Source organism: Apiospora marii (assembly GCF_038362585.1).
Source record: "Apiospora marii strain CBS 49790 chromosome Unknown utg000002l_segment0_segment0, whole genome shotgun sequence".
NCBI classification, from domain to species: domain Eukaryota; kingdom Fungi; phylum Ascomycota; class Sordariomycetes; order Amphisphaeriales; family Apiosporaceae; genus Apiospora; species Apiospora marii.
Genome location: NW_027117373.1, coordinates 4,947,372 through 4,969,036, shown reverse-complemented (window position 1 = coordinate 4,969,036; position 21,665 = coordinate 4,947,372). Strand labels below are relative to the sequence as shown.

At 53.2% G+C, this 21,665-nt stretch overlaps 9 protein-coding genes across 9 annotated transcripts; 4 read left to right on the top strand and 5 right to left on the bottom strand.

The window, feature by feature from the left end:
- Positions 1-97: 97 nt before the first annotated feature.
- PG985_003284 (uncharacterized protein) lies at positions 98-1,726 on the bottom strand (the record flags this gene model as incomplete). Its single annotated transcript, XM_066823053.1, has 1 exon — positions 98-1,726. One exon carries the CDS (start codon positions 1,724-1,726, stop codon positions 98-100), a length of 1,629 nt encoding a protein of 542 aa, XP_066690485.1.
- Positions 1,727-3,003: 1,277 nt separating this feature from the next.
- Positions 3,004-6,030, bottom strand: PG985_003283 (uncharacterized protein; the record flags this gene model as incomplete). The annotated part of the gene is made up of 5 exons (XM_066823052.1): positions 3,004-3,462; positions 3,741-3,802; positions 3,854-3,928; positions 3,988-4,802; positions 4,856-6,030. 5 exons carry the CDS (start codon positions 6,028-6,030, stop codon positions 3,004-3,006), a joined length of 2,586 nt encoding a protein of 861 aa, XP_066690484.1.
- A 324-nt stretch (positions 6,031-6,354) lies between these two features.
- On the top strand, positions 6,355-9,323 carry PG985_003282 (uncharacterized protein; the record flags this gene model as incomplete). Its single annotated transcript, XM_066823051.1, has 3 exons — positions 6,355-8,213; positions 8,279-8,609; positions 8,697-9,323. 3 exons carry the CDS (start codon positions 6,355-6,357, stop codon positions 9,321-9,323), a joined length of 2,817 nt encoding a protein of 938 aa, XP_066690483.1.
- Positions 9,324-9,645: 322 nt separating this feature from the next.
- Positions 9,646-10,568, top strand: PG985_003281 (uncharacterized protein; the record flags this gene model as incomplete). The annotated part of the gene is made up of 2 exons (XM_066823050.1): positions 9,646-9,920; positions 10,010-10,568. The coding sequence occupies 2 exons, from the start codon at positions 9,646-9,648 to the stop codon at positions 10,566-10,568; spliced, it is 834 nt and encodes a 277-aa protein (XP_066690482.1).
- Positions 10,569-11,259: 691 nt separating this feature from the next.
- PG985_003280 (uncharacterized protein) lies at positions 11,260-12,377 on the top strand (the record flags this gene model as incomplete). The annotated part of the gene is made up of 5 exons (XM_066823049.1): positions 11,260-11,370; positions 11,484-11,675; positions 11,887-11,919; positions 11,976-12,059; positions 12,132-12,377. The coding sequence occupies 5 exons, from the start codon at positions 11,260-11,262 to the stop codon at positions 12,375-12,377; spliced, it is 666 nt and encodes a 221-aa protein (XP_066690481.1).
- Positions 12,378-12,889: 512 nt separating this feature from the next.
- Positions 12,890-14,258, bottom strand: PG985_003279 (glycosylhydrolase family 7-1; the record flags this gene model as incomplete). Its single annotated transcript, XM_066823048.1, has 2 exons — positions 12,890-14,114; positions 14,185-14,258. 2 exons carry the CDS (start codon positions 14,256-14,258, stop codon positions 12,890-12,892), a joined length of 1,299 nt encoding a protein of 432 aa, XP_066690480.1.
- A 1,636-nt stretch (positions 14,259-15,894) lies between these two features.
- PG985_003278 (RFC1-like protein) lies at positions 15,895-16,872 on the top strand (the record flags this gene model as incomplete). The annotated part of the gene is made up of 1 exon (XM_066823047.1): positions 15,895-16,872. The coding sequence occupies one exon, from the start codon at positions 15,895-15,897 to the stop codon at positions 16,870-16,872; it is 978 nt and encodes a 325-aa protein (XP_066690479.1).
- A 1,981-nt stretch (positions 16,873-18,853) lies between these two features.
- On the bottom strand, positions 18,854-19,138 carry PG985_003277 (uncharacterized protein; the record flags this gene model as incomplete). The annotated part of the gene is made up of 1 exon (XM_066823046.1): positions 18,854-19,138. One exon carries the CDS (start codon positions 19,136-19,138, stop codon positions 18,854-18,856), a length of 285 nt encoding a protein of 94 aa, XP_066690478.1.
- A 537-nt stretch (positions 19,139-19,675) lies between these two features.
- PG985_003276 (uncharacterized protein) lies at positions 19,676-21,431 on the bottom strand (the record flags this gene model as incomplete). The annotated part of the gene is made up of 5 exons (XM_066823045.1): positions 19,676-19,782; positions 19,842-19,946; positions 20,036-20,682; positions 20,760-21,143; positions 21,199-21,431. The coding sequence occupies 5 exons, from the start codon at positions 21,429-21,431 to the stop codon at positions 19,676-19,678; spliced, it is 1,476 nt and encodes a 491-aa protein (XP_066690477.1).
- Positions 21,432-21,665: the final 234 nt, after the last annotated feature.

Genomic DNA, 21,665 nt, shown 5'->3' with positions numbered 1-21,665 from the left:
ACCCGCCCGCCCGCACTACTGCTTACATGTACGTACATTCCGGAAATATCGCCCTGGTGCGCGCGCGCGGCCATGCAAATATGCACGCACCCGTTGGCTATGAAGAATCTATGTAAATCTCGCCGTACCGGGGCCTCTGCATGCACCCAGAGACTCGCTTGGGCCACTGCACCTCCCCGTCGAACCCCCACATGCTCTCCTCTCGGTTGTAGCCCAGGTTACCGGCGCGCGAGCACCGCACCCAGTCGTGGTCCGACTTGATCCGGTCGTCGCTGTAGTTGTCGAAGATGCCAATGTCCATGCTGACGTCTCTTGCCTGCCGGCTCATCCTCCTGAGTTCGTCCTTGTGCGAATCAAAGTACGGGTGGGACATTTCCATCAACAACTTGGACAGCTTTGGTAGTTGCCCGTCCGCTTTGGCATTCAATACCAATTGCACCCCTTCCATCGTCTCTTCGTCTTCGTCGGCGTGGGTCAGGTGCACCAGTTCGATCTGGTCTGGCAGCGCCCGCACGAGCCGTCTCACGTCCAGGTGATCCGTCCAGACGAAGCCGAATATGTAGGTCCCCGCGATCCGCAAGCGCTTGAGAGCGGTGAAGTGGCGGAACGAACCTATAGGTCTCGTTTCGTCGGTCGAGAGCTCGTCGAACAGATAGTCGTGAGGGTAGTCCACCCATATGGACTCCAGGCTGTCCTTCTGGCTTTCCAGGGCCATTCGGATCGACCTGTAGCTGATATTCTGTCTCCTCTGGTACGTGGTGCGCGGCTCGCCGACCTCGTAGACGAATGACTTCAGACTCTTGGCGGATCTGACGATGTTGGCGAGCTCGGGCGGAGATAGGCGGCAGTCACGCAATTCCAAATGCTGCATGGGAAGGGTGTTCGGCTCGCCCAAGAACGTCATGGAAGCCCCACTGGTGACGCGATGCAAGAAGACGGAGGTCAAGCCCGGAAAGGAGAAGGTGCCATCGCAAAGTAGCCCCCGAGCAGGTACAGACGAGTAGCCAAAGCATATCTTGTCGATATTGGGGAGCCTTGCAGTTATCGCGCGCTCGTTGAAGCGGAGAATCATGTCGAAGATCTCTCCGCAGTAGGCAGGCTGTGAGAATTCAAGATCCAATACTTCGAGCTTCTGAAGCCGTGTCAACAGGATGACAAGAATTACCCAGCGTTGAACTTCCGTGGCCTTCTGCGATAGCTTCCCGCTCATGTCCTCGTTGGTGGCTTCTTCGTCGCCGCCCTCAATCTCCTCTTCGCTCTCGTCCTCATCGGTAGTGCTCCAGATGCTGCCAGCATCACCGTCATCATCGCTATCCGGGTAAGCTCCAGGGGTAGTTGCGATTGTTTGCTCCTCCGATCCGGGAGGCGGCTTGTCGCTAGATGGGAAGATGCCGTCTAGCCGCCTGATGAACTCTTGAATCTCGGGCGCACGCACAGTAGACTCTTCCCGCGGAGCCCTACTGTCGGGCATGCGAATGGCCAGGTGTCGTACATGTGAGGCAACCTCGGCATGACTGAGAAACAGCGACACTAGGGTGTCCAAATGCCTGTCCACATCTGTTGCCGGTGTCGAGAGCAGGTCTATGTGACGGTACAAATGTGGGGTGGCGGCGGCGCACAACTGCTGCGAGCATCTGGAAAGGTGCACAAGGGTCTTTTTGGTGTCTACAAAGTAGCAGACCCGGTCCAGGAGCTCGGGCGGGAGGTCGGACAGTTTTGCGACCATCATGTCCTCTCAATCTCAGTCGTCTCTTGTTACACGGCTGGTGGGATGGAGGTGATGGGTTGCAATTGACATCACTGCCGGCATGAGATGGTGGGGTTGACGCCGCTGGCCGCCCTGCGACTTTGAGTGCAGGCTTAGTGGGGTCTCGCTCGGGCTTGGGGACTTCGCCCCAGCTGACGATGGCCGGCGATACTCTTTTCCGCCTCACACCTAAAACCAATCCCATCATGGGTCCGTTGATCAACTTCCTGGCATTGTCGCCTTGTATTTCAAGTGGTGATAGAAGTTTCTTAATCTCTATTGAAAGCTGACGGTCAACCTACTCATGCAACTTAATTCGTACTTTAATCACTTTGTCAGATCCTGATTGAACTGTAAACAAGTTGGCTTGGAAAGCTTAATGGTTGCCATGCATTGCTGCGTTTTGTCATACTCTTTTACAGTAGGTGCATCGCTACAGGGGACACATGGACGTATATAGCTTCCTGTGTAAGTTGTAGCAAAACTGCAGTCACATCATCACATCAGACACCCGATGAATGGTTTGCCCAAGCGAGCACCGTCGTCCCTGCACCCTTTCCAAGCTTCCGTAAAGCTACCAACGAACATCCGCATTCTCATACTGTCGGTTCATCTGTCTGATCCTGATAGCGATCCCATAACGCCTCAGTATTCCATCCTGGTAGCCGCAGAGCCTAGTCAGGATTGGTCGCGTCCCTGAAGACCTTCATCCAATAGACGATGGCAAAGGAGACTGTGTCGCTCTATCAAGGCGAACCATGATCCGGCGGGCTCTTGACGCAACTCGCATGCGCTCTGGAGCCGCCGCCGCCGGTCGGCGGAGCGACGAAGGCCGGCAGCGTCTTTGCGAAAACCAACACGTTGCCATTTAGATAGCCAGGAAGCGGCCTCATCCAACGGACCAAGTTTATGCCCCGTTGCAGAAAAGGCAACCGGAAAACCAGATGCCGAGCGATGGCTGCAGTCGCACCATATTATGGGAGAATGCTCTCAATTGTAGCTATGGTTCGGTCCGGCTATACTCTTCCAGGCCCTGGAGAAAGTCGCCTCATGGCCATGTCATACCAGTGGTTTTCCCTCAGCAATACTTGTAACCTGAGCTGAATTCAACTAGATTGAGCCATGCTACATGAGGTATTATCCACGACCCTTTTCGTTTTCATGGCTCAGCTTTCGACTTAAGTCTGGGTTCCAAGTCGACTTGATCATTGGGTTCGGGCCAAAGTCCTGACTCGGATTCGGACGGGGCATGCTTATTAGTGAGGTCTTCTGGATGCCTTTCTGGATGAAGCGACGTTTGCCGGCTCATGTTCGGATGGCTTGAGTTTTATCGATTCGGCATTGAGTTGCTTGGATGAGTCTGACTTTGACTTCGACTTCGACTTGGAATGCCTGGTCGAATGCCGATTCTTCTTCCGCCAGCAATCGTCAACAGCATGTCGTACGATAGAGAAGTCACTCTCTGTGATGCTACCAATGAACTGCACATCGGCGTTGTGGTCGATTGTGACTAGTTTTGCGTAGTTAACCCGGGACTCTTTCACGAGAATCTCGTGAGGGTTCATGGTACAAGATACGGGTTTGTATCCCAAATCCTTCTCGCCCGGTTTCAACTCGGACCGGCGACCCTGGCTATATATTATACCGTGAACACCCGGCTGAACCCCGGGCTTGGTACACCCGCGACGTTCGTACGTTAATATTGGTCTGAGATTCTGTTAATTAATATACACACCCATGACTAGGTAAAACAGGTAGGTAGACCCAGGTATAACTTACACACACGTACTGTGTTGTGCGCGATCGGTTGCAATTATAATGAACCTTTGAACACCAACGTAGCGTTTCTGTTTATAATCCCAAGCTATTTCGGTAGGCGTTCTTGTGATCCTGTCCCAGGGCTCTCTCCTTAATACGTTGAAGACCTAAGTTTATAGTGAGCCTAATCCGTATCAGACCAGGGAAAGGGGGGATAGGGAGGTATGGCTCTTACACTACCCGGCTCATAATACGACGACGGTACGACAGAGAAGTTGCTTGGATCGATTCCTAAAACTGAGGACCTGGTAAGCATGTTTTGTGGTAATGGTTTGCTTATACAATTACAGTTCTCTTCATTTCCTTCAAATATATCCGGAGCTCCATATGTCCGTGTACTGTCGACATCCTCGGACGTTATATCTATTGAGAGCCTTAGTCATGTCTAATCTGTAATAGATTGGCTAGTGACAAGAACTTACTTGTGGAATAAGCTGGAGCTGCTGTACGAGATGATCCAGCTGCCTGGTCATAGCCATAGTAAGCGCGCCGGCTGTTTTCTATGGCGCTCGTCATATCTCCGTCTTCGTCATAGCTGTCTTTGTCCTCCTCCCCCTCATCGTTGTTGTCGTCTTCGTCCCACCCGTCTTCTTCGTTATCGTTTCGGGCATCATCTTCTATAGGTTGTATATCTGTCGTGCCCTCCGCAGGTCTCTTATGCTGCTCGCCGACACGGCCTTGGTCGCGAAACAGGTTTCTTGCAAAGGATCTTTTTCCGGCGGAAGAGGTGCCACCCAGGGCAGGGTCTTCTGCTGATAGCTGTATAGCCATGGAACTTTGGATTGTACTTCGATTGTTTGGGCCGAGGTTCCCGGTAATACTTCCGTCCTCCTCAAGTGGCTTGGACCCCCCGTCTTCATACGTAGGCAAAGATTCAAGGGCAAGTAACCTGAGATGCCCTGCTACGTGTGCCTCCATAGCATCGGAACTGCCCTGCAATATGCCACACAGGGGACAGGATTTGAACAGTGGCCCCATCGGCCGAGCGGCTTTTTCGGCGAGCAGGTCAAGTTGCGCCTCTGTCAGAGTTGCTTGGTGCTCGCTTTTCATGTGCTCCACATGCTCCTCCCGAGTGTTTCCCAAAAACTCTTCGTGGGACCTGGCAACACAACGCCATCGTACTATATGTTGTCGCATATGCTCGAGCCACTGGCTACTATGATGGTACATATCTGTTGCCGAGTCGCACTCTTCAAAGAGACAGATGTAAACATCAAGGTCTTTCACCACATGCGAACTGATTATCACGTCAGTCAGTGTACCATGGGTCAATGAGTCAATATGACTTACTTCCACCTTTCCCGATCGGCGACATCTGACGCTGGAATCACGTAAAAACAATAGGGGCACATGACCTCCGCAACGGCATTGATTGCATGTTCCCAATATTGGCCTGACATCCCATCGATTTCTTCGCCTGAACAGGTGTTCTTTCCTCGCATCATGATTATTTGCTTTTGCATTTGCTTGATGGACCCTATTGGTGCTGGTGGGCAAGCAAGGCTTTCGTCACTGCTCAGCGCAATGGTCTTGGTGCTTGATACCATTGATGGAGCCGACGGCTTGCGGAAATTTTCAGGAGCGAGTGTCGTTGCGCTCCCAGTTACGGAGATTGAATCCTGCCATGATAGTTCTTCGTTATTTCGATTCGTAACCGTATCTTGCCATTGTGTTGCTTCGTTTCTGTGGCTCGTAAATGTGTCCTGTGTGTCGGCTGCAGGCTTGGGAGAAGGTGATCGAGTCTTAGCTAGAGATGGGACATTCTGCACTCGGATAGGCCTAGTTCCATAGCGCGACCTTCGGTATAGCATTAGCTTCCGTCTTAAGATCATTGAGCCTCCTAGTCTTTCCTGGATCACTTCGCTAGTCGCAGGGAAGTTATCACGGATGTAGCGGGTGAATATTTCCTTGAGGAAGCCCTCGGCACCATTGCCTTCATCGTCGCAGATCCTGAATGCTCCGGCATTAGCTGCTTCAGCAATATGCAACTCCCTAATAGTGCGGCGAATGGTGTTGGATAGTTTATTCAAGAGGCTAATGTGCTCTGCGATCCCACATATGGCTTGCTGGAATGCATCATCGTTGGTATCGTCGTCGATGTGTTGGGGCTGTAGGCCCACCAGAGATGATTTGCCTTGAGTGCTGGTGAGATAAGCCGGAAAGAGAGACAACATATTCTCGAAAAAGTAAAAATCCAGAGCGAAAGACGTACAAGTTTGGAGACGACGAAAAATCACTTCCAAAAGCGTGGCGCAGGTATCCTGAACCTCAGGGGCCATTCGGAGGCGATGGTCGAGGGATTGCCTGCCCGGCTCGAGGACGCGCATAGTTCCCGTCCAAATGGAAAACCTTGCTAGCTGGTCTTCCACTAGAGAACGCTCTCGCACGTGAACCAATGCGGCCTGGTGAAGACATTGGTCGAAGGAGGTAATGCATGCCTGGGCCTTGGTTGCAACTATTGCCATAATGCTGATTTTCACAACGATTGAAAAGGGAAGAGAACACAAAATAGAATGCAAGGAATCCAAAGTAAATCGAAGACAGCCACCAGTGTCAGCGTGACCTAGGCGTGCCAACCCCTGTGGCGGGGTATTATCACACATCTGCAGCCCGCCATAAGGCTCCGGGACATAAACGACTATTGATTGATTGGCTGAAGCCCACCAACCAGACGAGCGCTCTCTGCAATCAACAGTCTCATCCCCACGGGGTCTTCGTTTCATTTCACCCAAGGGCGAGGTTTGCGGCATTGTCGAGTTAGATACCGTCGACCCCTATCAATGATCGCCATGAGCCGACTTCCTTGTCACTGCGACGACAGAGCCAACGAGAGCACAGCCTTGATCCACGAAGTACTCAGGATCATTCAGGACATTGCGAGGATTCTCAAAAATGAACATACCGACGATGATGAATTCCACGAGTTCTACGGTGATCTCAGAGCCTACTGCCTCATGATCACGGATGATCACATGCAACGTATCGCGCGCAACGGCATTTGTTTACCATACGATCTTACCGATCCCATCACGAAACGAATCGGAGCCATCATAACCTCGACGGCACCCTTTGAAAAGAGACTGCGGGAGTTGTACGACGGATGGACCGAAGTTCAAGTCAAAAGTGATGAGGTTAAGATCAACTTCATACGCTCCACTCTTGCATTTGGCGACCGACAAGAGCGTCGCGACATGATGGAATTTCTGAAACAGTGGGAGAAAGAGGTTCAGTCTCGTTACCCAGAAGATAGGTCCTCATGGGCCCGGGACGAGCTGGCGCCCCAGCGAAAGTTTGACAAGCCATCATTCGCTGTGGGAATCGCAGCCGAGGACACGTTCAAGGCTCTGATCGCCTGCCAAAAGTGCGAGTGCTTGCCTGTACATGACTTCGGTGTTAGACTGGGCCTTGGCACATATCGCAAACCCAAAGGCAACGACTTGAATGATGAAGAAATAGACTTTGACATGTTCCTCTCGGCCAAAGAAGATTGGCAAGAGGTGCGGGTGCATACGACTAGGGAGGTCGTGGTTCGGATCGCCGTGAAAGGACAGGCGGCGCCCGAGCCACCTGGATACCCAGCGGCGCAATGTGCCCCAGTCAAGCGTTTGTGCAAGTCCATCGACAAGGCCCGACGTGTCATGGCCGCAGATTATCGCCTTGAACTCAAAGTCATGCAGGGCCGACTGTACAAATTACAATCCAAGCGAAGCAACGTCCAAGTCGACCCAACCCAGAGACCTGTCACTCTTCACGAGTTCCTGCAGGGAGGACCACGAGCCTTCACGGATAAGACAAAGCGTATCCTCTCTGTGCTGCTTGGCTACGCTGTCCTGCACCTCCAGGATACACCATGGCTGAAGCCGACGTGGAGCTCTTCCACCATTCTCTTCTTCCGTACGAGTGCCTTGCAAATTCCATTAAGGCCATTCCTCCAAACAAATATTTCTGGAACATTTGATGAAGAAGGTCTGAAGGCAGATGGACGACAACAGAGCCAATATTTTGGAGATTCCGATGAAGATGAGGTCGACCCTGATGACCTGATGGCGCACCCTTTCCCCACCATTGTCATACTTGCCATCACCCTGATGGAAATTTACTTTGTGACGCCCTTTTCCGAACTGGCCAAGCGATTCAACATTCCTGTCGAGGCAAACGTATCGAACCTCGTCAAGTTTCTGAACGCATGGGCTGTATTCCGTGCCTGCGAGGATCATATGCCTGAAAACTCCCAGTTTCTTCACGCGATACAAAAATGTCTGGACCCCAAAGTCTGGCAAGATGAGTATGGCAATAGGCTGGGAATTCAGGATTTGAGGGGCAGACTATATGACGAGGTGATCGAGCCCCTGGAGAACGACCTGAGTATGGCTTACAGTTCCATTTCTATCGAGAAGCTGGACCAAGTCGTGCAAAAACTCGACATGAGCAGATGGGCTCAAGTGATACGACAACAACCAGTGCAAGGGCTGGATCTGTGGAAATACCTAATTCCCAACCGAAGGGGGCCAAGTCTAATACCGAGTAGACTGGGAACCCCGCTGGATGAGCTCACACCGTCGCCCTCCCATCCATATTACCGCTCCGGCGACCAGGGTCTCAAATTCTTCGATGACGAAACACCCTCGGACGGCCACTCTCCCCAGGCGTATGTAAACAAGACAAGCGACAGACTCGATCGAAGAGCGACACACTAATGTAATTGAATAACAGATGCCAAAGGTATTTGCGTTGGAAATCCGATTACCGATCCACTTACAACAAATTTATTTCAGATGATTGTATTACCCCGTCCCTGGCGTCCGTCAAGATCGCCATTCTCGACACAGGCGTCGATCTGAACCACCCTGACATGCAGGCCTGTGGTGAAAGGATTAAAGCCAAGCTTAGTTGGCGTCGGGATGGAGTCAGAACAACCGTTCACGATCTCGATGGCCACGGCACCTTTATCACTAGTCTTTTGCTTGACTATGCGCCGGACGCTGACATCTATGTTGCGAAAATTTTTGATAGGGAGCCTGCCAACCCCCTGATAATTTCCAATGTATGTGTTACCTGTTGATGACACCACTCGGCCTACATGCCTTTCCATTTTGGTAGTCATCCTGGCTTACTTGCTCAATTTCCCAAGGCGATCTACCACGCAGTGGATGTTTGGAAAGTCGACATAATCAGCATGTCCTTTGGGTTCCCGGCGGGCAATAATGACGGATACGGTGACCTCGAGAGATCGATAAACCATGCGTGCCTCCGAGATGTCCTCCTCTTCGCGGCGGCCTCAAACAACGGTGCGCAGCATGGAAGAAGTTACCCGGCGCGCGACTCCAATGTAGTGTGCGTGAACTCAGTCAACGTGAACGGCAACCGCTCGGCCTTTAGTCCAACCGCCCCTCCTGAGGAAACCAGTCTCGCTACCGTCGGCGAGGCGATCGAGTCCGCTTGGCCAATGGACTCTTCATCTGCTGATGAAGAAGCCACGATTACGGCAGTGAAGTCGGGCACATCGTATGCAACGCCAATCATGGCTGGGATTGCTGCTTTTCTCTTGACATATGCTAGACTGAATCTACCAGAAAAGGCCCACAAGCTGCGACGTCGCAGTCGGATGGTGCAGTTGATGCGGCGGATCGCGCTGAAGGATGATGGAGGGATACGAGATGGGTACCACTTCGTTGACATAAGGCTTCACCCCGACAGCCTTTTCGGAAAGGATAAGGAGTTCATAGATAGAACTATCGGGGACATTTTGGATGGCTGAGCAAGCTTTGATGAACCCTTATGTAGATACCAATAAATGGGCCACGCAAAACCTATGGTCTTATGAAGTCTGTGAGGAGCCTTCTCGGGAGGATTTGACTGCTTTCAAGTGCATGAGCGACACGAGCAATGATTCGCTGTGGGGTTGCCTGAATGCCTTGCCTGGAGCGCCCGCCACCATCACTCGAAAATCTGCCTGGGCTACCTCAGTTGGGCTGACATCCCCTCATCAGCATAAATCCAAGTCTCCCTTCCCCCCAACAACACATTTACATCAATTCTAGCCTATTGTTGCATTGATATGTGCAATAGTGACATCCATAATGGCAAACCGCGTGCCCTGCTTCTTCTATGCCCCGACATGGGATTTTCCCCCGGACGGGCCCATCAAGATCGGCAACGTGCTGGCGTCAATCAAGACGCCCGAATTGCCCTTGCATACGGCGCCCTTGCCTGCCGACCACGAGTTATTCTCGACCGAAAAGCGCCAGGTGGAGTTCTCGTACGAGAGGCTCCGTGAAGGCAGGCTCTCGATAGTCACTCGTTTCCTGAGCTTTCTCGGCGTTGGAGTTGATGTGGGCATGGAGCGGAGCAAAGGGTAGGTAAATATGATCAAAGCATAAGACCTCTCACGAATACTGTCCTATGAACTCCGAGTTAATGCTAAGCATGGCTTGGTCAAGATAGAGCGGGAGAGAACTTTGCTTTCGAGCGTCTCGAGACAACGCAGTACCTCCCGCGGGATGAATATCTCCGGGCATGCGTTGAAGCAGCTCCTGTGCGTCGTTTCCTCGGGAAGTCCCGCTATAGAAAGCCCCTTTACATCATCACGGGGCTGAAGACGGTCAGAGGCGCATCCGCCAACACATTCAAGAGTGCTTCTAGTGGAGGAGGCCTCGAGGTCGAGGTCAACGGGTCCATCTGGAGCGGCGGTGCCGCGCCTGTCAGTGGAGGACCGGGAATCGCGGGCAGTGTGTCTCGAAAGGAGGCCACTTCGTGGAAGGAGAGCAGCGACTTTGTACTTGCGTATAGAGTACGCAAGGTGACGGTCAGTAAGTCGGGCCCGGTGAAGAGCAACGAGGATTACACAAAGGGAGCAATGCTTGGGAACGAGGAAGTCAGCATACAGGCGCAAGACTTAGAGATATCGATTGAGGACGCGGATGTAAGCCAAGGAGGTGATGACTTTACATCCGAGGAAGTTATGGATGGAGAGGATTTGGTCATTTGTTACCGTGCTAAGTAGCTAGATACTGCCTGATCCCTCTTTGTTCTCTGATGATCTCGCAGGTCTAAGATGCTCCCTTCAAGGACAGTATTCAAATATTCCAGACACAAGACAAAAGAAGCAGCATAGCAGACTAACAGCACCGGCTTTGGATCCCTACAGCCAAAAGAGATTGCACACAAGGTATCACAACTCTCAGAAATGGGCGCAGTTTATCATCACGCCGAGGAGAAGCAAAGAAAGACAAGTCGTGTGTGAATCTTACTGTATTCACTGTTGGTGAAAGCGACCTCTATGTATTGAACCCCTGAACCGTCCCATGTGAGAGATATATACTCTGCTATATATATCTCTTACCATGTTGACGCCCCTGGGCACATGCTTCACACTACATGAGCCAGATCTGCTACACCATGGCCCCCATCGCCGAAGGTGACTCCAAGCCACCGCCGACCTTGCCGTCGCCGATGTGACCGACCTAAGACCGAGTCCAGCCGCAACGATGAAGCTTTGAAAGTTGAGCCGCAGGGCCCGCATATCCTGCGGCTTGCCCACTGGCACAATAATTCACTTCTCTTTTCCTCTAATTAAAATTGAGGCCCTTCTCTGATCAACCAAGGTCCTTCCTTCTCACTTCCACAGTCTTTTTTTCACAATCTGACCTGTCCCTTGTCTCAACCCACCACCACCACCACCACCACCACTCACCATGGATCCCAACAAGGACATCCTCCTTGGGCCTGGTGGCCTCTACCTGCGCCTGACGCCTGATCAGATTGCTGCCATCCTCTTCTGCATCGTTTGCGTTGCCCTGGAGCAGGTAAGTTAACACCAAGACCCTGCAACCTGTGATCTCTTTTTCTTTTTTTTACTTTTGGCGAATGGCAAGTAAGCATCACATCACATAACTAACCATCCACGCTACCCCTCCAGAGAGACAAAGACCGCAAGGTCACCCCTCCCGAGATCCAGCTCCGTCAGTACGAGCACCTCGGCCACTACGCACCCAAGGCCGTAGCCAGCAAGAGACCGGTAGACCGCCGCGGCACCTCCGGCCCTGCCGCCTCCGCCGCCTCCGCCGCCACCCGGGCCGCCAACTCGGCCGTCAACGACTTCAGCTCGGTGGTGCTGCCCTCCTCCACCGGAGGAGGGTCATTCCTCATGACCCGCCGCCCGATCCGCCGTCCCCCTCTCCACCATCCCCGCCGCCACTCTCTCTTCCGCTCGCGCTCGCGCTCGCGCTCGCGCTCCCGCCCTCGTCAGGCCAGCGCCGAGCGGGACGCCTCTTCAGCGGAGAGCGAAGAGTCTCTCGACTAGTCAGTCACCGACTGACTAGGAGAGATTCGAGGCTGTCGAGGAGGTTCTCAAGGTACGTCTCACCGCTCGGGGCGTCTTTTTATCGAATCTTTGGCTAACTCAGTAAAGAGTTCGAAGCTGGTTTGTAAGAACATCATCACAAACCAGGACTGGCTATTCCGACTGGCTTGGAACCCTGAGGCCGAGCTAAAGGTAAGTGGTGACTCGACTTCCTACCTATAATTCTATAGCACGCTCACGACTGACGTTTACTGTGATGTACAGCGCAAGAACCAGAACCTCGTGGGGAACCACCGTCGCGACCAGCAGAATAAGGTTGGCGCTCAAATCATGAAGGACGGGATCGTCGAGGTTGCCGACGACGGCAAGGTCTTCTTAGACCATAACGGCCAGAAGAAAGAGCTGAACTTAGAGGCGAACAGAAAGTCCTCGGCCCCACTGCAAGACTTCATGGACCAGCGAGTCCCGGCGATTCGACTTCCTGAACATGCTCGAAAGGAAATACTTTGACGAAATTCGCTCATTGAGATGACGGACTTGGGACGATGACCAAGTATACTAGGTAGCACACGATAGGAATTGACCATGTCTCTTGCTGGAATCACAACTGAAGCTAGCATTCTCTTGCTTGCAGAATACATCATATGCCCGGGTTTAACGTGTTGTTGTCTCGTAAGCCTGCTATTTGTGAAAGAAATCTGATTGTGAAGTGTCTCTGGATCATCTGATACGAGGTACGATTTCAACTGTAACACCCGAATCCTTTCCATCCCACCTGGAAGTAAATCCATTCCTACAAACATTGCGAATACCTAAAGGTTTATTAGCATTAGGCGTGATGCGTAAGGGTTGGCGGTATCTTACCATTCGTTAGAGACCTGGCAAGTGTATGGGCTAGCACAAGTCTTGGGTCCCGTGTAGCCTGTACCACCACATTGGCCGCTAGTAGTAACAATCATTAGTACATGCTCCAGAACCAGGCCATGTGTGATGAAGCCTGCAACGAAGAGGTAATAAACGTACTAGTGTGTCTGCACAGGCCCAGCAGCCGTGGTCGTAGGCGCCGCCTTCGTAGTCGTCGTGAGAGTAGGCTTCGCCGTAGTCGTAGGCTCAGGCTGAGGCGCATCGCCGCCGGTACTGAACGTCGACCCGATGTCGCCCCAACGGATGTTGGAGAACTTGACGTGGGTGTCCGGGTGGTTCTTCTGGATCAGCGCCGGGTCGCCCTCGGTCGCGCTGCAGGGCCCGTTGGCGCCGCTGTCGAGCCAGTTCATGAACCCGCTCGCGTCGTTCCAGATGGCGAAGGTCAGGACCATGCCGCGACCCAGGGCGCTTCCCATGCCCGCGAGGCCGCCGAAACTGGCCGCGCTGGCGCAGGCGTCGGCGGTGATGGTATCACCTCCGGAAATGGCGCTGGCCACCATCTTGCCGTTCTGGATGTACTTGCGCGTGATCTTGCTGAGGGAGCCGCTGGTGGTGCCGTCGTTGGTGATGAACTGGGTGATGACGGTGAAGGGCTTGGAGGTGTCGACCGTTCCGCCCGGGCCCCAGTAGTCCTTTTTACCCAGCGAGTAGGGGTTGAAACCGCAGCCACTCTTGTCGCAGTCGGAGCTGGTGCAGGGATGGGGTGTGAACGCGTTGGCTCGGGAGTTGCCCTCGAGGATATCCATCTCATTGCAGCAGTAGCCAGCACCTGAAGTATTGAGCGTCCCGTTTCTCCAGGTCTGCACAGGGCACTGTGCGTCACAGTATCCGGAACCGTACTTGGCACCACCAGTGTTGTAAGGGTTCCTGCCACCGCTGGGATCCATCTCAGAAAGGTACAATGCACCGTTCTCTCCACAGGGCAGAGTAGATAGATCGACCGTGAAGGTCAATTCCTGGCCCAAGAGCTTGGTCAAAACGTAGTTGCCGTCGGCGCCAAGAAGATAGACCCTGGGAGAAGCGCCCTGAAGCCCGTTCGCACCATAGACGAACTGGTTCATGGTCATGCTATCGCCAGTCGTCGCTACGCCGTTCGCGGTGTAGTTCGCGTCTCCCTGGACCTGGCAGTTCTTGGCGCATGTCGCTTGATCTGGGCAGAGGGTCTTGTCGACTCCGTTGGAGGTAGTGCAAGACAGCCAGTCCTTGGTATGGAACCAATGGTAGTTCCAGTCGATGACGACCGACGTGTCTTGCGAGACACAGCCACCTGACGTGGTACATTTGTAAGTGGTCAGCTTGGGAGAGGCTTCGGCCGTATCGTCACTGCAAGAGGTAATTAGACATAGAATTGACGTGATTGCATCGCTCTCTCGCGAACGACAAGAAGACGTACGGGTTCTGAGCATTGGCTTGGTGGCCCAGGAGGGCTGCCGCAAGGCCGAATGCCAATACCGCCTTGGATGCCATTGCAGCGGATGAGTGTAAGCGTAAACAGAAACGGTGACGATAGCAAAGGGCGTAGAGAAGACACCTGGGGGAGGGAGAACTCCTCCGACGCGGAAGTGCTACTTATATCATTCTGTAATCGACTCACGAATCGACAATCATCTACTCAACATAAGGTTTACACGGAGTTCGAAGCAGACAAAATCCGCGAATCAGGAGCAGGCACCGTCTGAAATCGATATTCGGGCCGCCCACCCTAGATTCGAATGTAACGCCAAGCCCGTTCCGGTAGACGGAGGGACAAGCCCGGCCCCCGGCGTGGCAAAGTGAATATCGCTGCAGGTCACTATTGAGCGCCAACGACGACAATTATTCCGGAAGAGCACGATCTGGCCATACCACGTGCCTTTTGGTCGCAAAACCGCCCCATCGTGAGAAGTTCTGGTTCGGGCCCCGTGCTTCAAAACCCCACCAGACGGATCCAACCGGCGACCCTGAGTCCGTTGCAATACATAGCAAACGCTCGTAAAGAGTTATGGAAATCAATCGGTCAATCATGTGTGCAACTGTGCGACCCTAATCGTGGTTTGTGTTCAAGCTTGATGGAAGGAGGAATTTGAAGAATTATGTGCCCGAGAGTAGCGGACTCGATCACGTACGACACCATGGGGTTGGCAGCCACTGGTTAAACCCGCCGAGCTAGTGATGCCTTGGACCGTCAGTGCTGGGGCCGAGGTAATATTTGAGATCTATGGGACGGCATGATCCGACAAGAGAGCATTGAATGCTGTTACCCATTCGAACCAGAAGTTGGGGATCTTCTGGGCATTGATCATGAAGTCCGACTCGGAAGAAAGTGGCGAGTGTGACGGACTGATAAGTTGGGAAGGTGCGCGCGGCCACCGACTTGGGAAGGCTACCTCCCTAAATGACATCCATGCATTGGATGTACATATAATTCGATTGCGGCAACTGCTCATACTTCGACTTTTAGGCCTTCTTTAATTCTAGGCACCACGACAACTTCAGGTTCGAAATGCAGTGCTTACCAGAGCACATGGACGAGCTTGAAAGGAGAAGACACAGACCGAGACGAGAAGCTAGGCTGGCATCCCTTGCGACGCGACCATGAAAGGCAGCACCAGCCGCTACGAAGCAATGAAACGAGGCTGCGATATGAAGGTGCATGCATCTATCAACAACCCGCCGCCCCTGCTGCGTTTGTAAAAGGGGGTAAAAGTGTGTATCAATTGACTGGTGAAATGGCGAGTCACTTGTCGCAGCAATCACCGGCCGTTGCTGTTTGGGCCAGTTAGCTTTTGTTTGGTTTGTCCGGTGGGGCGCGCCTTCACCTGCAGCGTAGCACAGACAACTGAACTTTCTTAGCTGAGACTGGGCAATTACGGTGCAGTGCAGCAACGGCGGCTTACTACAGGACTTGAGAGTGCAGACCCCTACCGCAGCTGCCTGGAAACCCCTGGAAAAAACGCGACGCGCCATTTCAAACAACACTCAATCGCTCACTGACTCCTTGCTTGCATACTACGTCCACCATCCATTTCACCCAGACAATCATTTACAAGCAAAACAAGCTTATTCTTTTCTATTTTGGCAAGTATACGACGACAGGCATCAATTGAACGGTCAGAGAGCAGTCATGTCTTCAGCCGAAGGTGCTTCGGCGCCGCTCTACGTTGTCACCTCCTCCATCTGGGACCATGAGCAGATGGCCGAGAGCCTCCAGCAGCCCGAGGTCTACCATGATCTCGACACGGCCAATGAGTCCGCCAAGCTTATGATGAATCGGTACTCGGAGAAGCTCAAGCTGCCCAAGGGTACCAAGAATTGGAATTCACATCATCACTCGGGGTCTGATGGTTCCTACTTTGGCGTCCTTGCTGGCGGCTCGAACGGTCACATCGGCGCTCGCGTCAAGGTCTTCAAGACCGCCGCGTCGGGTGACGCTGTCACTGGAGCCAGCAGTAATGAAGTTGCCATGAAGGCCGAAGGTGAAGAGGAGATGGTTAAGGACGAAGAGGACTCGGACACCAAGATTGAAGCCGAGGACGCGGAGGAGACCACCAAGATTGAAGGCGAAGAGGAAGCTGCGCAGGTGCAGGACGATGAGGAAGTAGCGAAAGCCGAGGAAGACGACGAGCAGGAAGAAGAGAAGAAGCCCGTCCGGCGGGCCAAGATGAAGAAGACTGCCGTTATCCCCGCCACTCATCGCAAGAAGATCCCCGAGGGCTTGCCCGACTGCCTCAAGGATCTCAAACTGCTGTTCACGGGCACCTTCGAAACCATGGACCGCAAGACATCCATCGCCACCGCTATCAAGTACGGCGGCCAGGTTGTTTCCAAGCTCGAGGACACCAACTACATCGTCCTCGGCACCCGGGCCGGCCCCAAGAAGCTGCAGGAGATCAACGAGAAGGAACTCGACACCATCAGCGAGGAGGAGTTCTTCCAGATCCTGGAGAAGGGGGTCCCCAAGGAGAAGAGGGACCGCATGGCCGCCCAACAGGCTGCCGACGATAAGGAGGAGCCCAAGGAGGAATCGGAGGAGGAAAAGCCTGTCATGAAGAGGAAGGGAGCGGCTGCTTCTGCTAGCAACAGAAAGCGGACCAAGAAATGATCGCGCTTCGCATAGTCACGCCTGATTGGAATGAGTCGCCTGTTTGTATGATACCTGGGGAACGGAGCTTGTTTTATGCCATTGATAGCCTTTGATTACTTACTGGGGAGTCACTGTTAGATAGGCATACTCATGTAGCGATATTGACTCAGCAATTCTGACGTCTTTCACCGACCGTGTCTGGGTCTTTCTCCTTGCTGCTCAACTTATAAAGGAAGCTAGATGTCTGCCAATAAACAAGCCACCCTATCAATACCTATCAAGATGTATCTTCCCAAGACAAAGAATGGTATGGCCTCATCATGCCCAATCTCAGCTTTCGGTCTCTGGATCAAGGTCTGCATCTTATACTCACATCCCATCAAAGCAGATGTTTTCAATCTCACTTTATTACATCTGCCTTGACACACCGTCCATTCTCGATAGAATAGCAGACCAATCCCGCAGCATACGCAGATTTGGTGATATCCAGCTAGCCGGCAATAAATTTCCAGGCAATGGCTGATCAGGGGTATTGTTCTCATGCACTACAGTTATATAGAACCAGGCCACTTTGCTTTTACTTGACATAATCCTTTCAAATCGTAATTGTTCTATTTGCTGCTGGTACCGCCAAGGGTGCTTGTACCTCTGAGAGGCGATTCATATCACGCAGCAAGCCAATGCAGGCGGCAACGGTTCCTCTGGCAGGACTAATTCGCTCAAGTGCTTAATCACTTGGATTTGGATGTCCTTCCTATATTACTTTGCGGCTATTACCAGCCCTCTGGTTACTGTCTCTGAGTAGCCAGCTGTAGTGACCGGACTACTGCATATCTGTTGAGGGAGGTTGGCTCCCTGAAGATTGTTCGTTTTAGGGGACTCCTACTCACTATAGAGCACCTCACACGGCAGATAGAAGATCATTATCCCGTAGTTGGCCATTGTCTACCCCACGTCTGAATTGGGAAAGTAGCTTGAATTAACTGAACGTGTTAAGCTCCCTTTACAGCACCATAGGTGAGCTATAGGTGAGCTATCGGTCACCCAGGCCAACAACAAATAGAAAGCTCTATTCACAGCGAAGGCCAGCTGCATTCATTAACCCGCTGTATTCACTGTTAACACTGCATTCACGGTTTCTGATACCCTATATAAACATCCTCAATTCCTCAGGTCGCCGAAACTTTTCCCTCTCCCTCATCTGTCGCCCACACCACCCGCCGACACATCGCCGCCGTTAGCCACCGTTCGCCGCCCCCTTTTTAATCCGTTCACCTTTTCTTTCCGTTACCTTTTTCCAGTACTTGATTTCGTTCGCGCAATGTCTGGAAACGCGCCCAACAACACCAACCAGCCGTCGAGCTCACCCCCCGTCGGCGCTCCGACCGCACCGCGCTACATGCGTGAGCGTGAGCAAGCTACGCGTGGCGGTCCCAGTGGTTTCGGCCGCGGCCGCGGCGCCATGCCGCCTGTTGCAGTCCCCAACATGCCGCCAACTCCCGGTCAGCCTGGTCCCTCGTCGGCTGTGCAGACCCAGAATGCCCCGCCTCCCCAAACCCCAGGCCGCGGCCGCGGTGGTCGTGGTACCAGCGGTGATGATGGTCGCAGTGGTGCTGCCGTTGTCTTTGACGTCCCGGAGGGTACCAACACGCGTGTCCGCCACCCGAGCGCTGAAGCCTATCCGCCGCCCAGCGTCGAGCGCCAGGGTAACCGCATGGGTAACCGCACCCGTCCCCCGCCCGGTCTGTTTCAGCCCCCCTCCGGTCCCGCGTACCAGCCGCGCGCCGATGCCAATTCGGGTCGCCGCGTTTCTTCCGACGGCGCCGCATATCCGCCTAACCAGGTATCAGATCGCCGTATCTCGCGGGGTTTCGCCGGGCAGCGCCCGGGTCACGCCGAGGGTAAGTATTTTCCTTTTTGCGCGACCGAAGCGCGACCGAAATTGGGACGCAAAAGTGGCTAATACGTTTCTCGCAAAAAACAGTTCCGAACGAGCTCGTCATCGCCAGCAGACGCCGAAGCCAGGAGATTCGCGCCGCGCGTGAAGCCGAGAACCGCCGCCAGCAGCAGGAGCAGGCTGAGCTGCAGCGATTGTTCGCTGAGCAACAGCAGCGGATCCAGGAAGCTGAGCGCATTGAGGCCGCTCGCGATCAATTCGAGAAGGGTCGCAGCTTCGAGGACGACGAGGATTTCTGTCCGGGTCATCGCCGGAATGGTGGTAGCATGTAGAGGTATGTTCTGTCGGCGGAATCCCGGCCGTTGTCGGCGTTTCATGAATAGACATTTGCTAACCAAGTCACTATTGCAGCTGCGACAGGACGGGCCTCGAACAGTCCCCGATAACGAAGTGTACGATATCTACGACATGAATGCCCATTTCCCCAGACCAACCGCCATTGAGGCAGAATTCGGCGACATACAATGGGGTTGACGACTTGGGCCCGTCGATATTCTTTTGGCCGACACGATCCTCTCGCCGACGATGACATCCCGGCTTCTTAAACCGTTTGCCCTGCTTCTCGAAGCGTTTACACGAGAACTTCGAGGTCCGAAATGCGCGAAGTATTCGTTCAACTGAGTATAAGTTATCCCAGTTGACTGCTGCATCCAGCGATGCAGTGCAATACTATTTCCTTCCCCTCTCTACGTATTTTGCTTTGTCTTGTTTCTGGTTTTGTCGTTTGTGCATGCGTGATTCTGCTGACCTGTCTTGTCTGTTATGTGCCCCTTTGTCCATTTACATTGCGTTGCGTCGCTAAACCTTTGGGCAGATTCCCGCGGATACATGCTAATAACTCGCAGTCTCATATTTGCTCATTGCTCAAACCTTCTTGCCGTACTTGAACAGCAGCCATGGACCAGGTAACAGTATCAAGGCAATCAAGGCGAGGACGCTGGTGGCCCAGCCAGTACCGAGTCGCCGATACACTAACATCAGGTCATTAGTTTATGAATTGTTTCACTTCTCTTTGGGGATTGCCACTTACTCTGCAGCCCGAACAAAGGGAAAACCGTGCCGAAGATATATCGTATCAAAGCGTTCGCACTCGCGGCACTGGCGACGTTGGTTCGATGGTATACATCCCCCGTGTCTAACAGCTTCCATTAGCAAGGATACTCCACAATCCAAACTGAAAATGGTTCGAAGTATTGGCCAGATTGATCTGGCTAATTCACTTACACTGCATGGAACTGATGAACAAAGATACGTTGCCGCACGCAAACAGTACTATGGCGACGATGGGCACTGCCGGGCTCACCGAGGGCCGAGCCGACCAGCCGAACCAAAGCAACGACGTCGGGAGGAGCAGCGTACCGAACATGGCCGAATAGAGCCGATGCTCCGGTGGGATCTGGTTAGCAGGGAAGTGGCGGACCTTGGACTGGTACAGAAACCGATCACACAAGTAGACAAGGATGGTACCCAGGACGCAACCGAACGCCACAGCCAGGAATACCATGCCGGACTGGACGAGCGTCCAGCCGTACGTGCCTTGGAAGACGAGGAAGAAGGCACCGAAGAAGAGGTAGAGGGTGCCGAACTCGCAGGCGATGTAGAGGCCGAGAACACCCACGATGGGCTCGGTGAAGATCATGTGGATCGGCCGGAACAGACCGATTGTGAGGAACTGCCCGACCAGTGACATGAAAGGCGGTTGCTTTGGTCCTTCGAACCCGAGCTGCTTCATACGGCGCCTCATGAGGACCGGATGGTAAGTTTCGGGAGTCAGGACGACCCATACCAGGGTAAACACCGATAGGAATACCACAGTGAATTGGGTCCACGGCCAGCCCTTTCGGTCTACTAGGAATACCCCGACAACAGGTCTAGATAGAAAAGCTGTGTCAGTATCGTACATCTATGGGATTGGCATATGGAAATCTATATCCGGGCAAGTGCTCACCCTAAGCCTGGCCCAAGGAAAGGACTCAAGATGAAGAGGGCCAATGGTAGGCCTCTTTCCGCGGGGTAGTAGATCTCATTGAGTACCCCTGAACCAACGGCAAGACTGGGAGCGTAGAAGAAGCCGGCGAGGAATCTCATGATGCAGAGACCCACGAAGCTGTGGGTGAAGCCGCATGCCAGAGAGAAGATGCCGCCGAGTGTGGGCGCTATCAGGTAGACGATCCGGCGTCCAGCTACCTCAGAGAGAGGTCCTCCCAGTACGGGGCCAACCCCGAGCGACAGGACGTAGAGTGACAGGGGCAGGAAAGCCACGGTGCTAGACACGCCGAACTGGTCCATGAATTGGCCATGGGCTGGGCTCACGATAGACGTGGCTAAGGATCTGCCATAATGTCAGTATCGACCTGCGTTTGGATGGGGTGCTGAAGATCACTCACCCTGAGAACGCAACAATGGCAATCATGGCAAGTTGGACGTTCTTCTTCCATTTGGGCCAATTGTAGGGGTTCGCCGGGTCATCTCGCCACTCCCAAGTCGGTGTTTGACTTCGTCCTGTCGTCGATCCATCGGCAGTGAGGATACCTGGTCCGTTGGGCAAGTTGGCGTCGGGTTGCTTTTCTTCGTCAGGGGTGCCCTGATGCGAACGACGCGGGTTTTCGACTTCCGCCATCCTCTGATCTTTTGTCTGAAGTTGTTTAGGCGTACCAGGAGGGACCGACTTGATCGGCTTGAATTGAAGGGCAATAATTATTCAGAGACCAAAATGGTGTTTGCTAAGGTCTACACTAAGCTGCTGGAAACGGGCTCAAGTTTGCACCTCAACACGCATACATGCTCAAGTTCATCTCCATGGCGTACCCCAAGCAACAACAGATCAATCGCCCCGTCAATAAATAACGGGGCT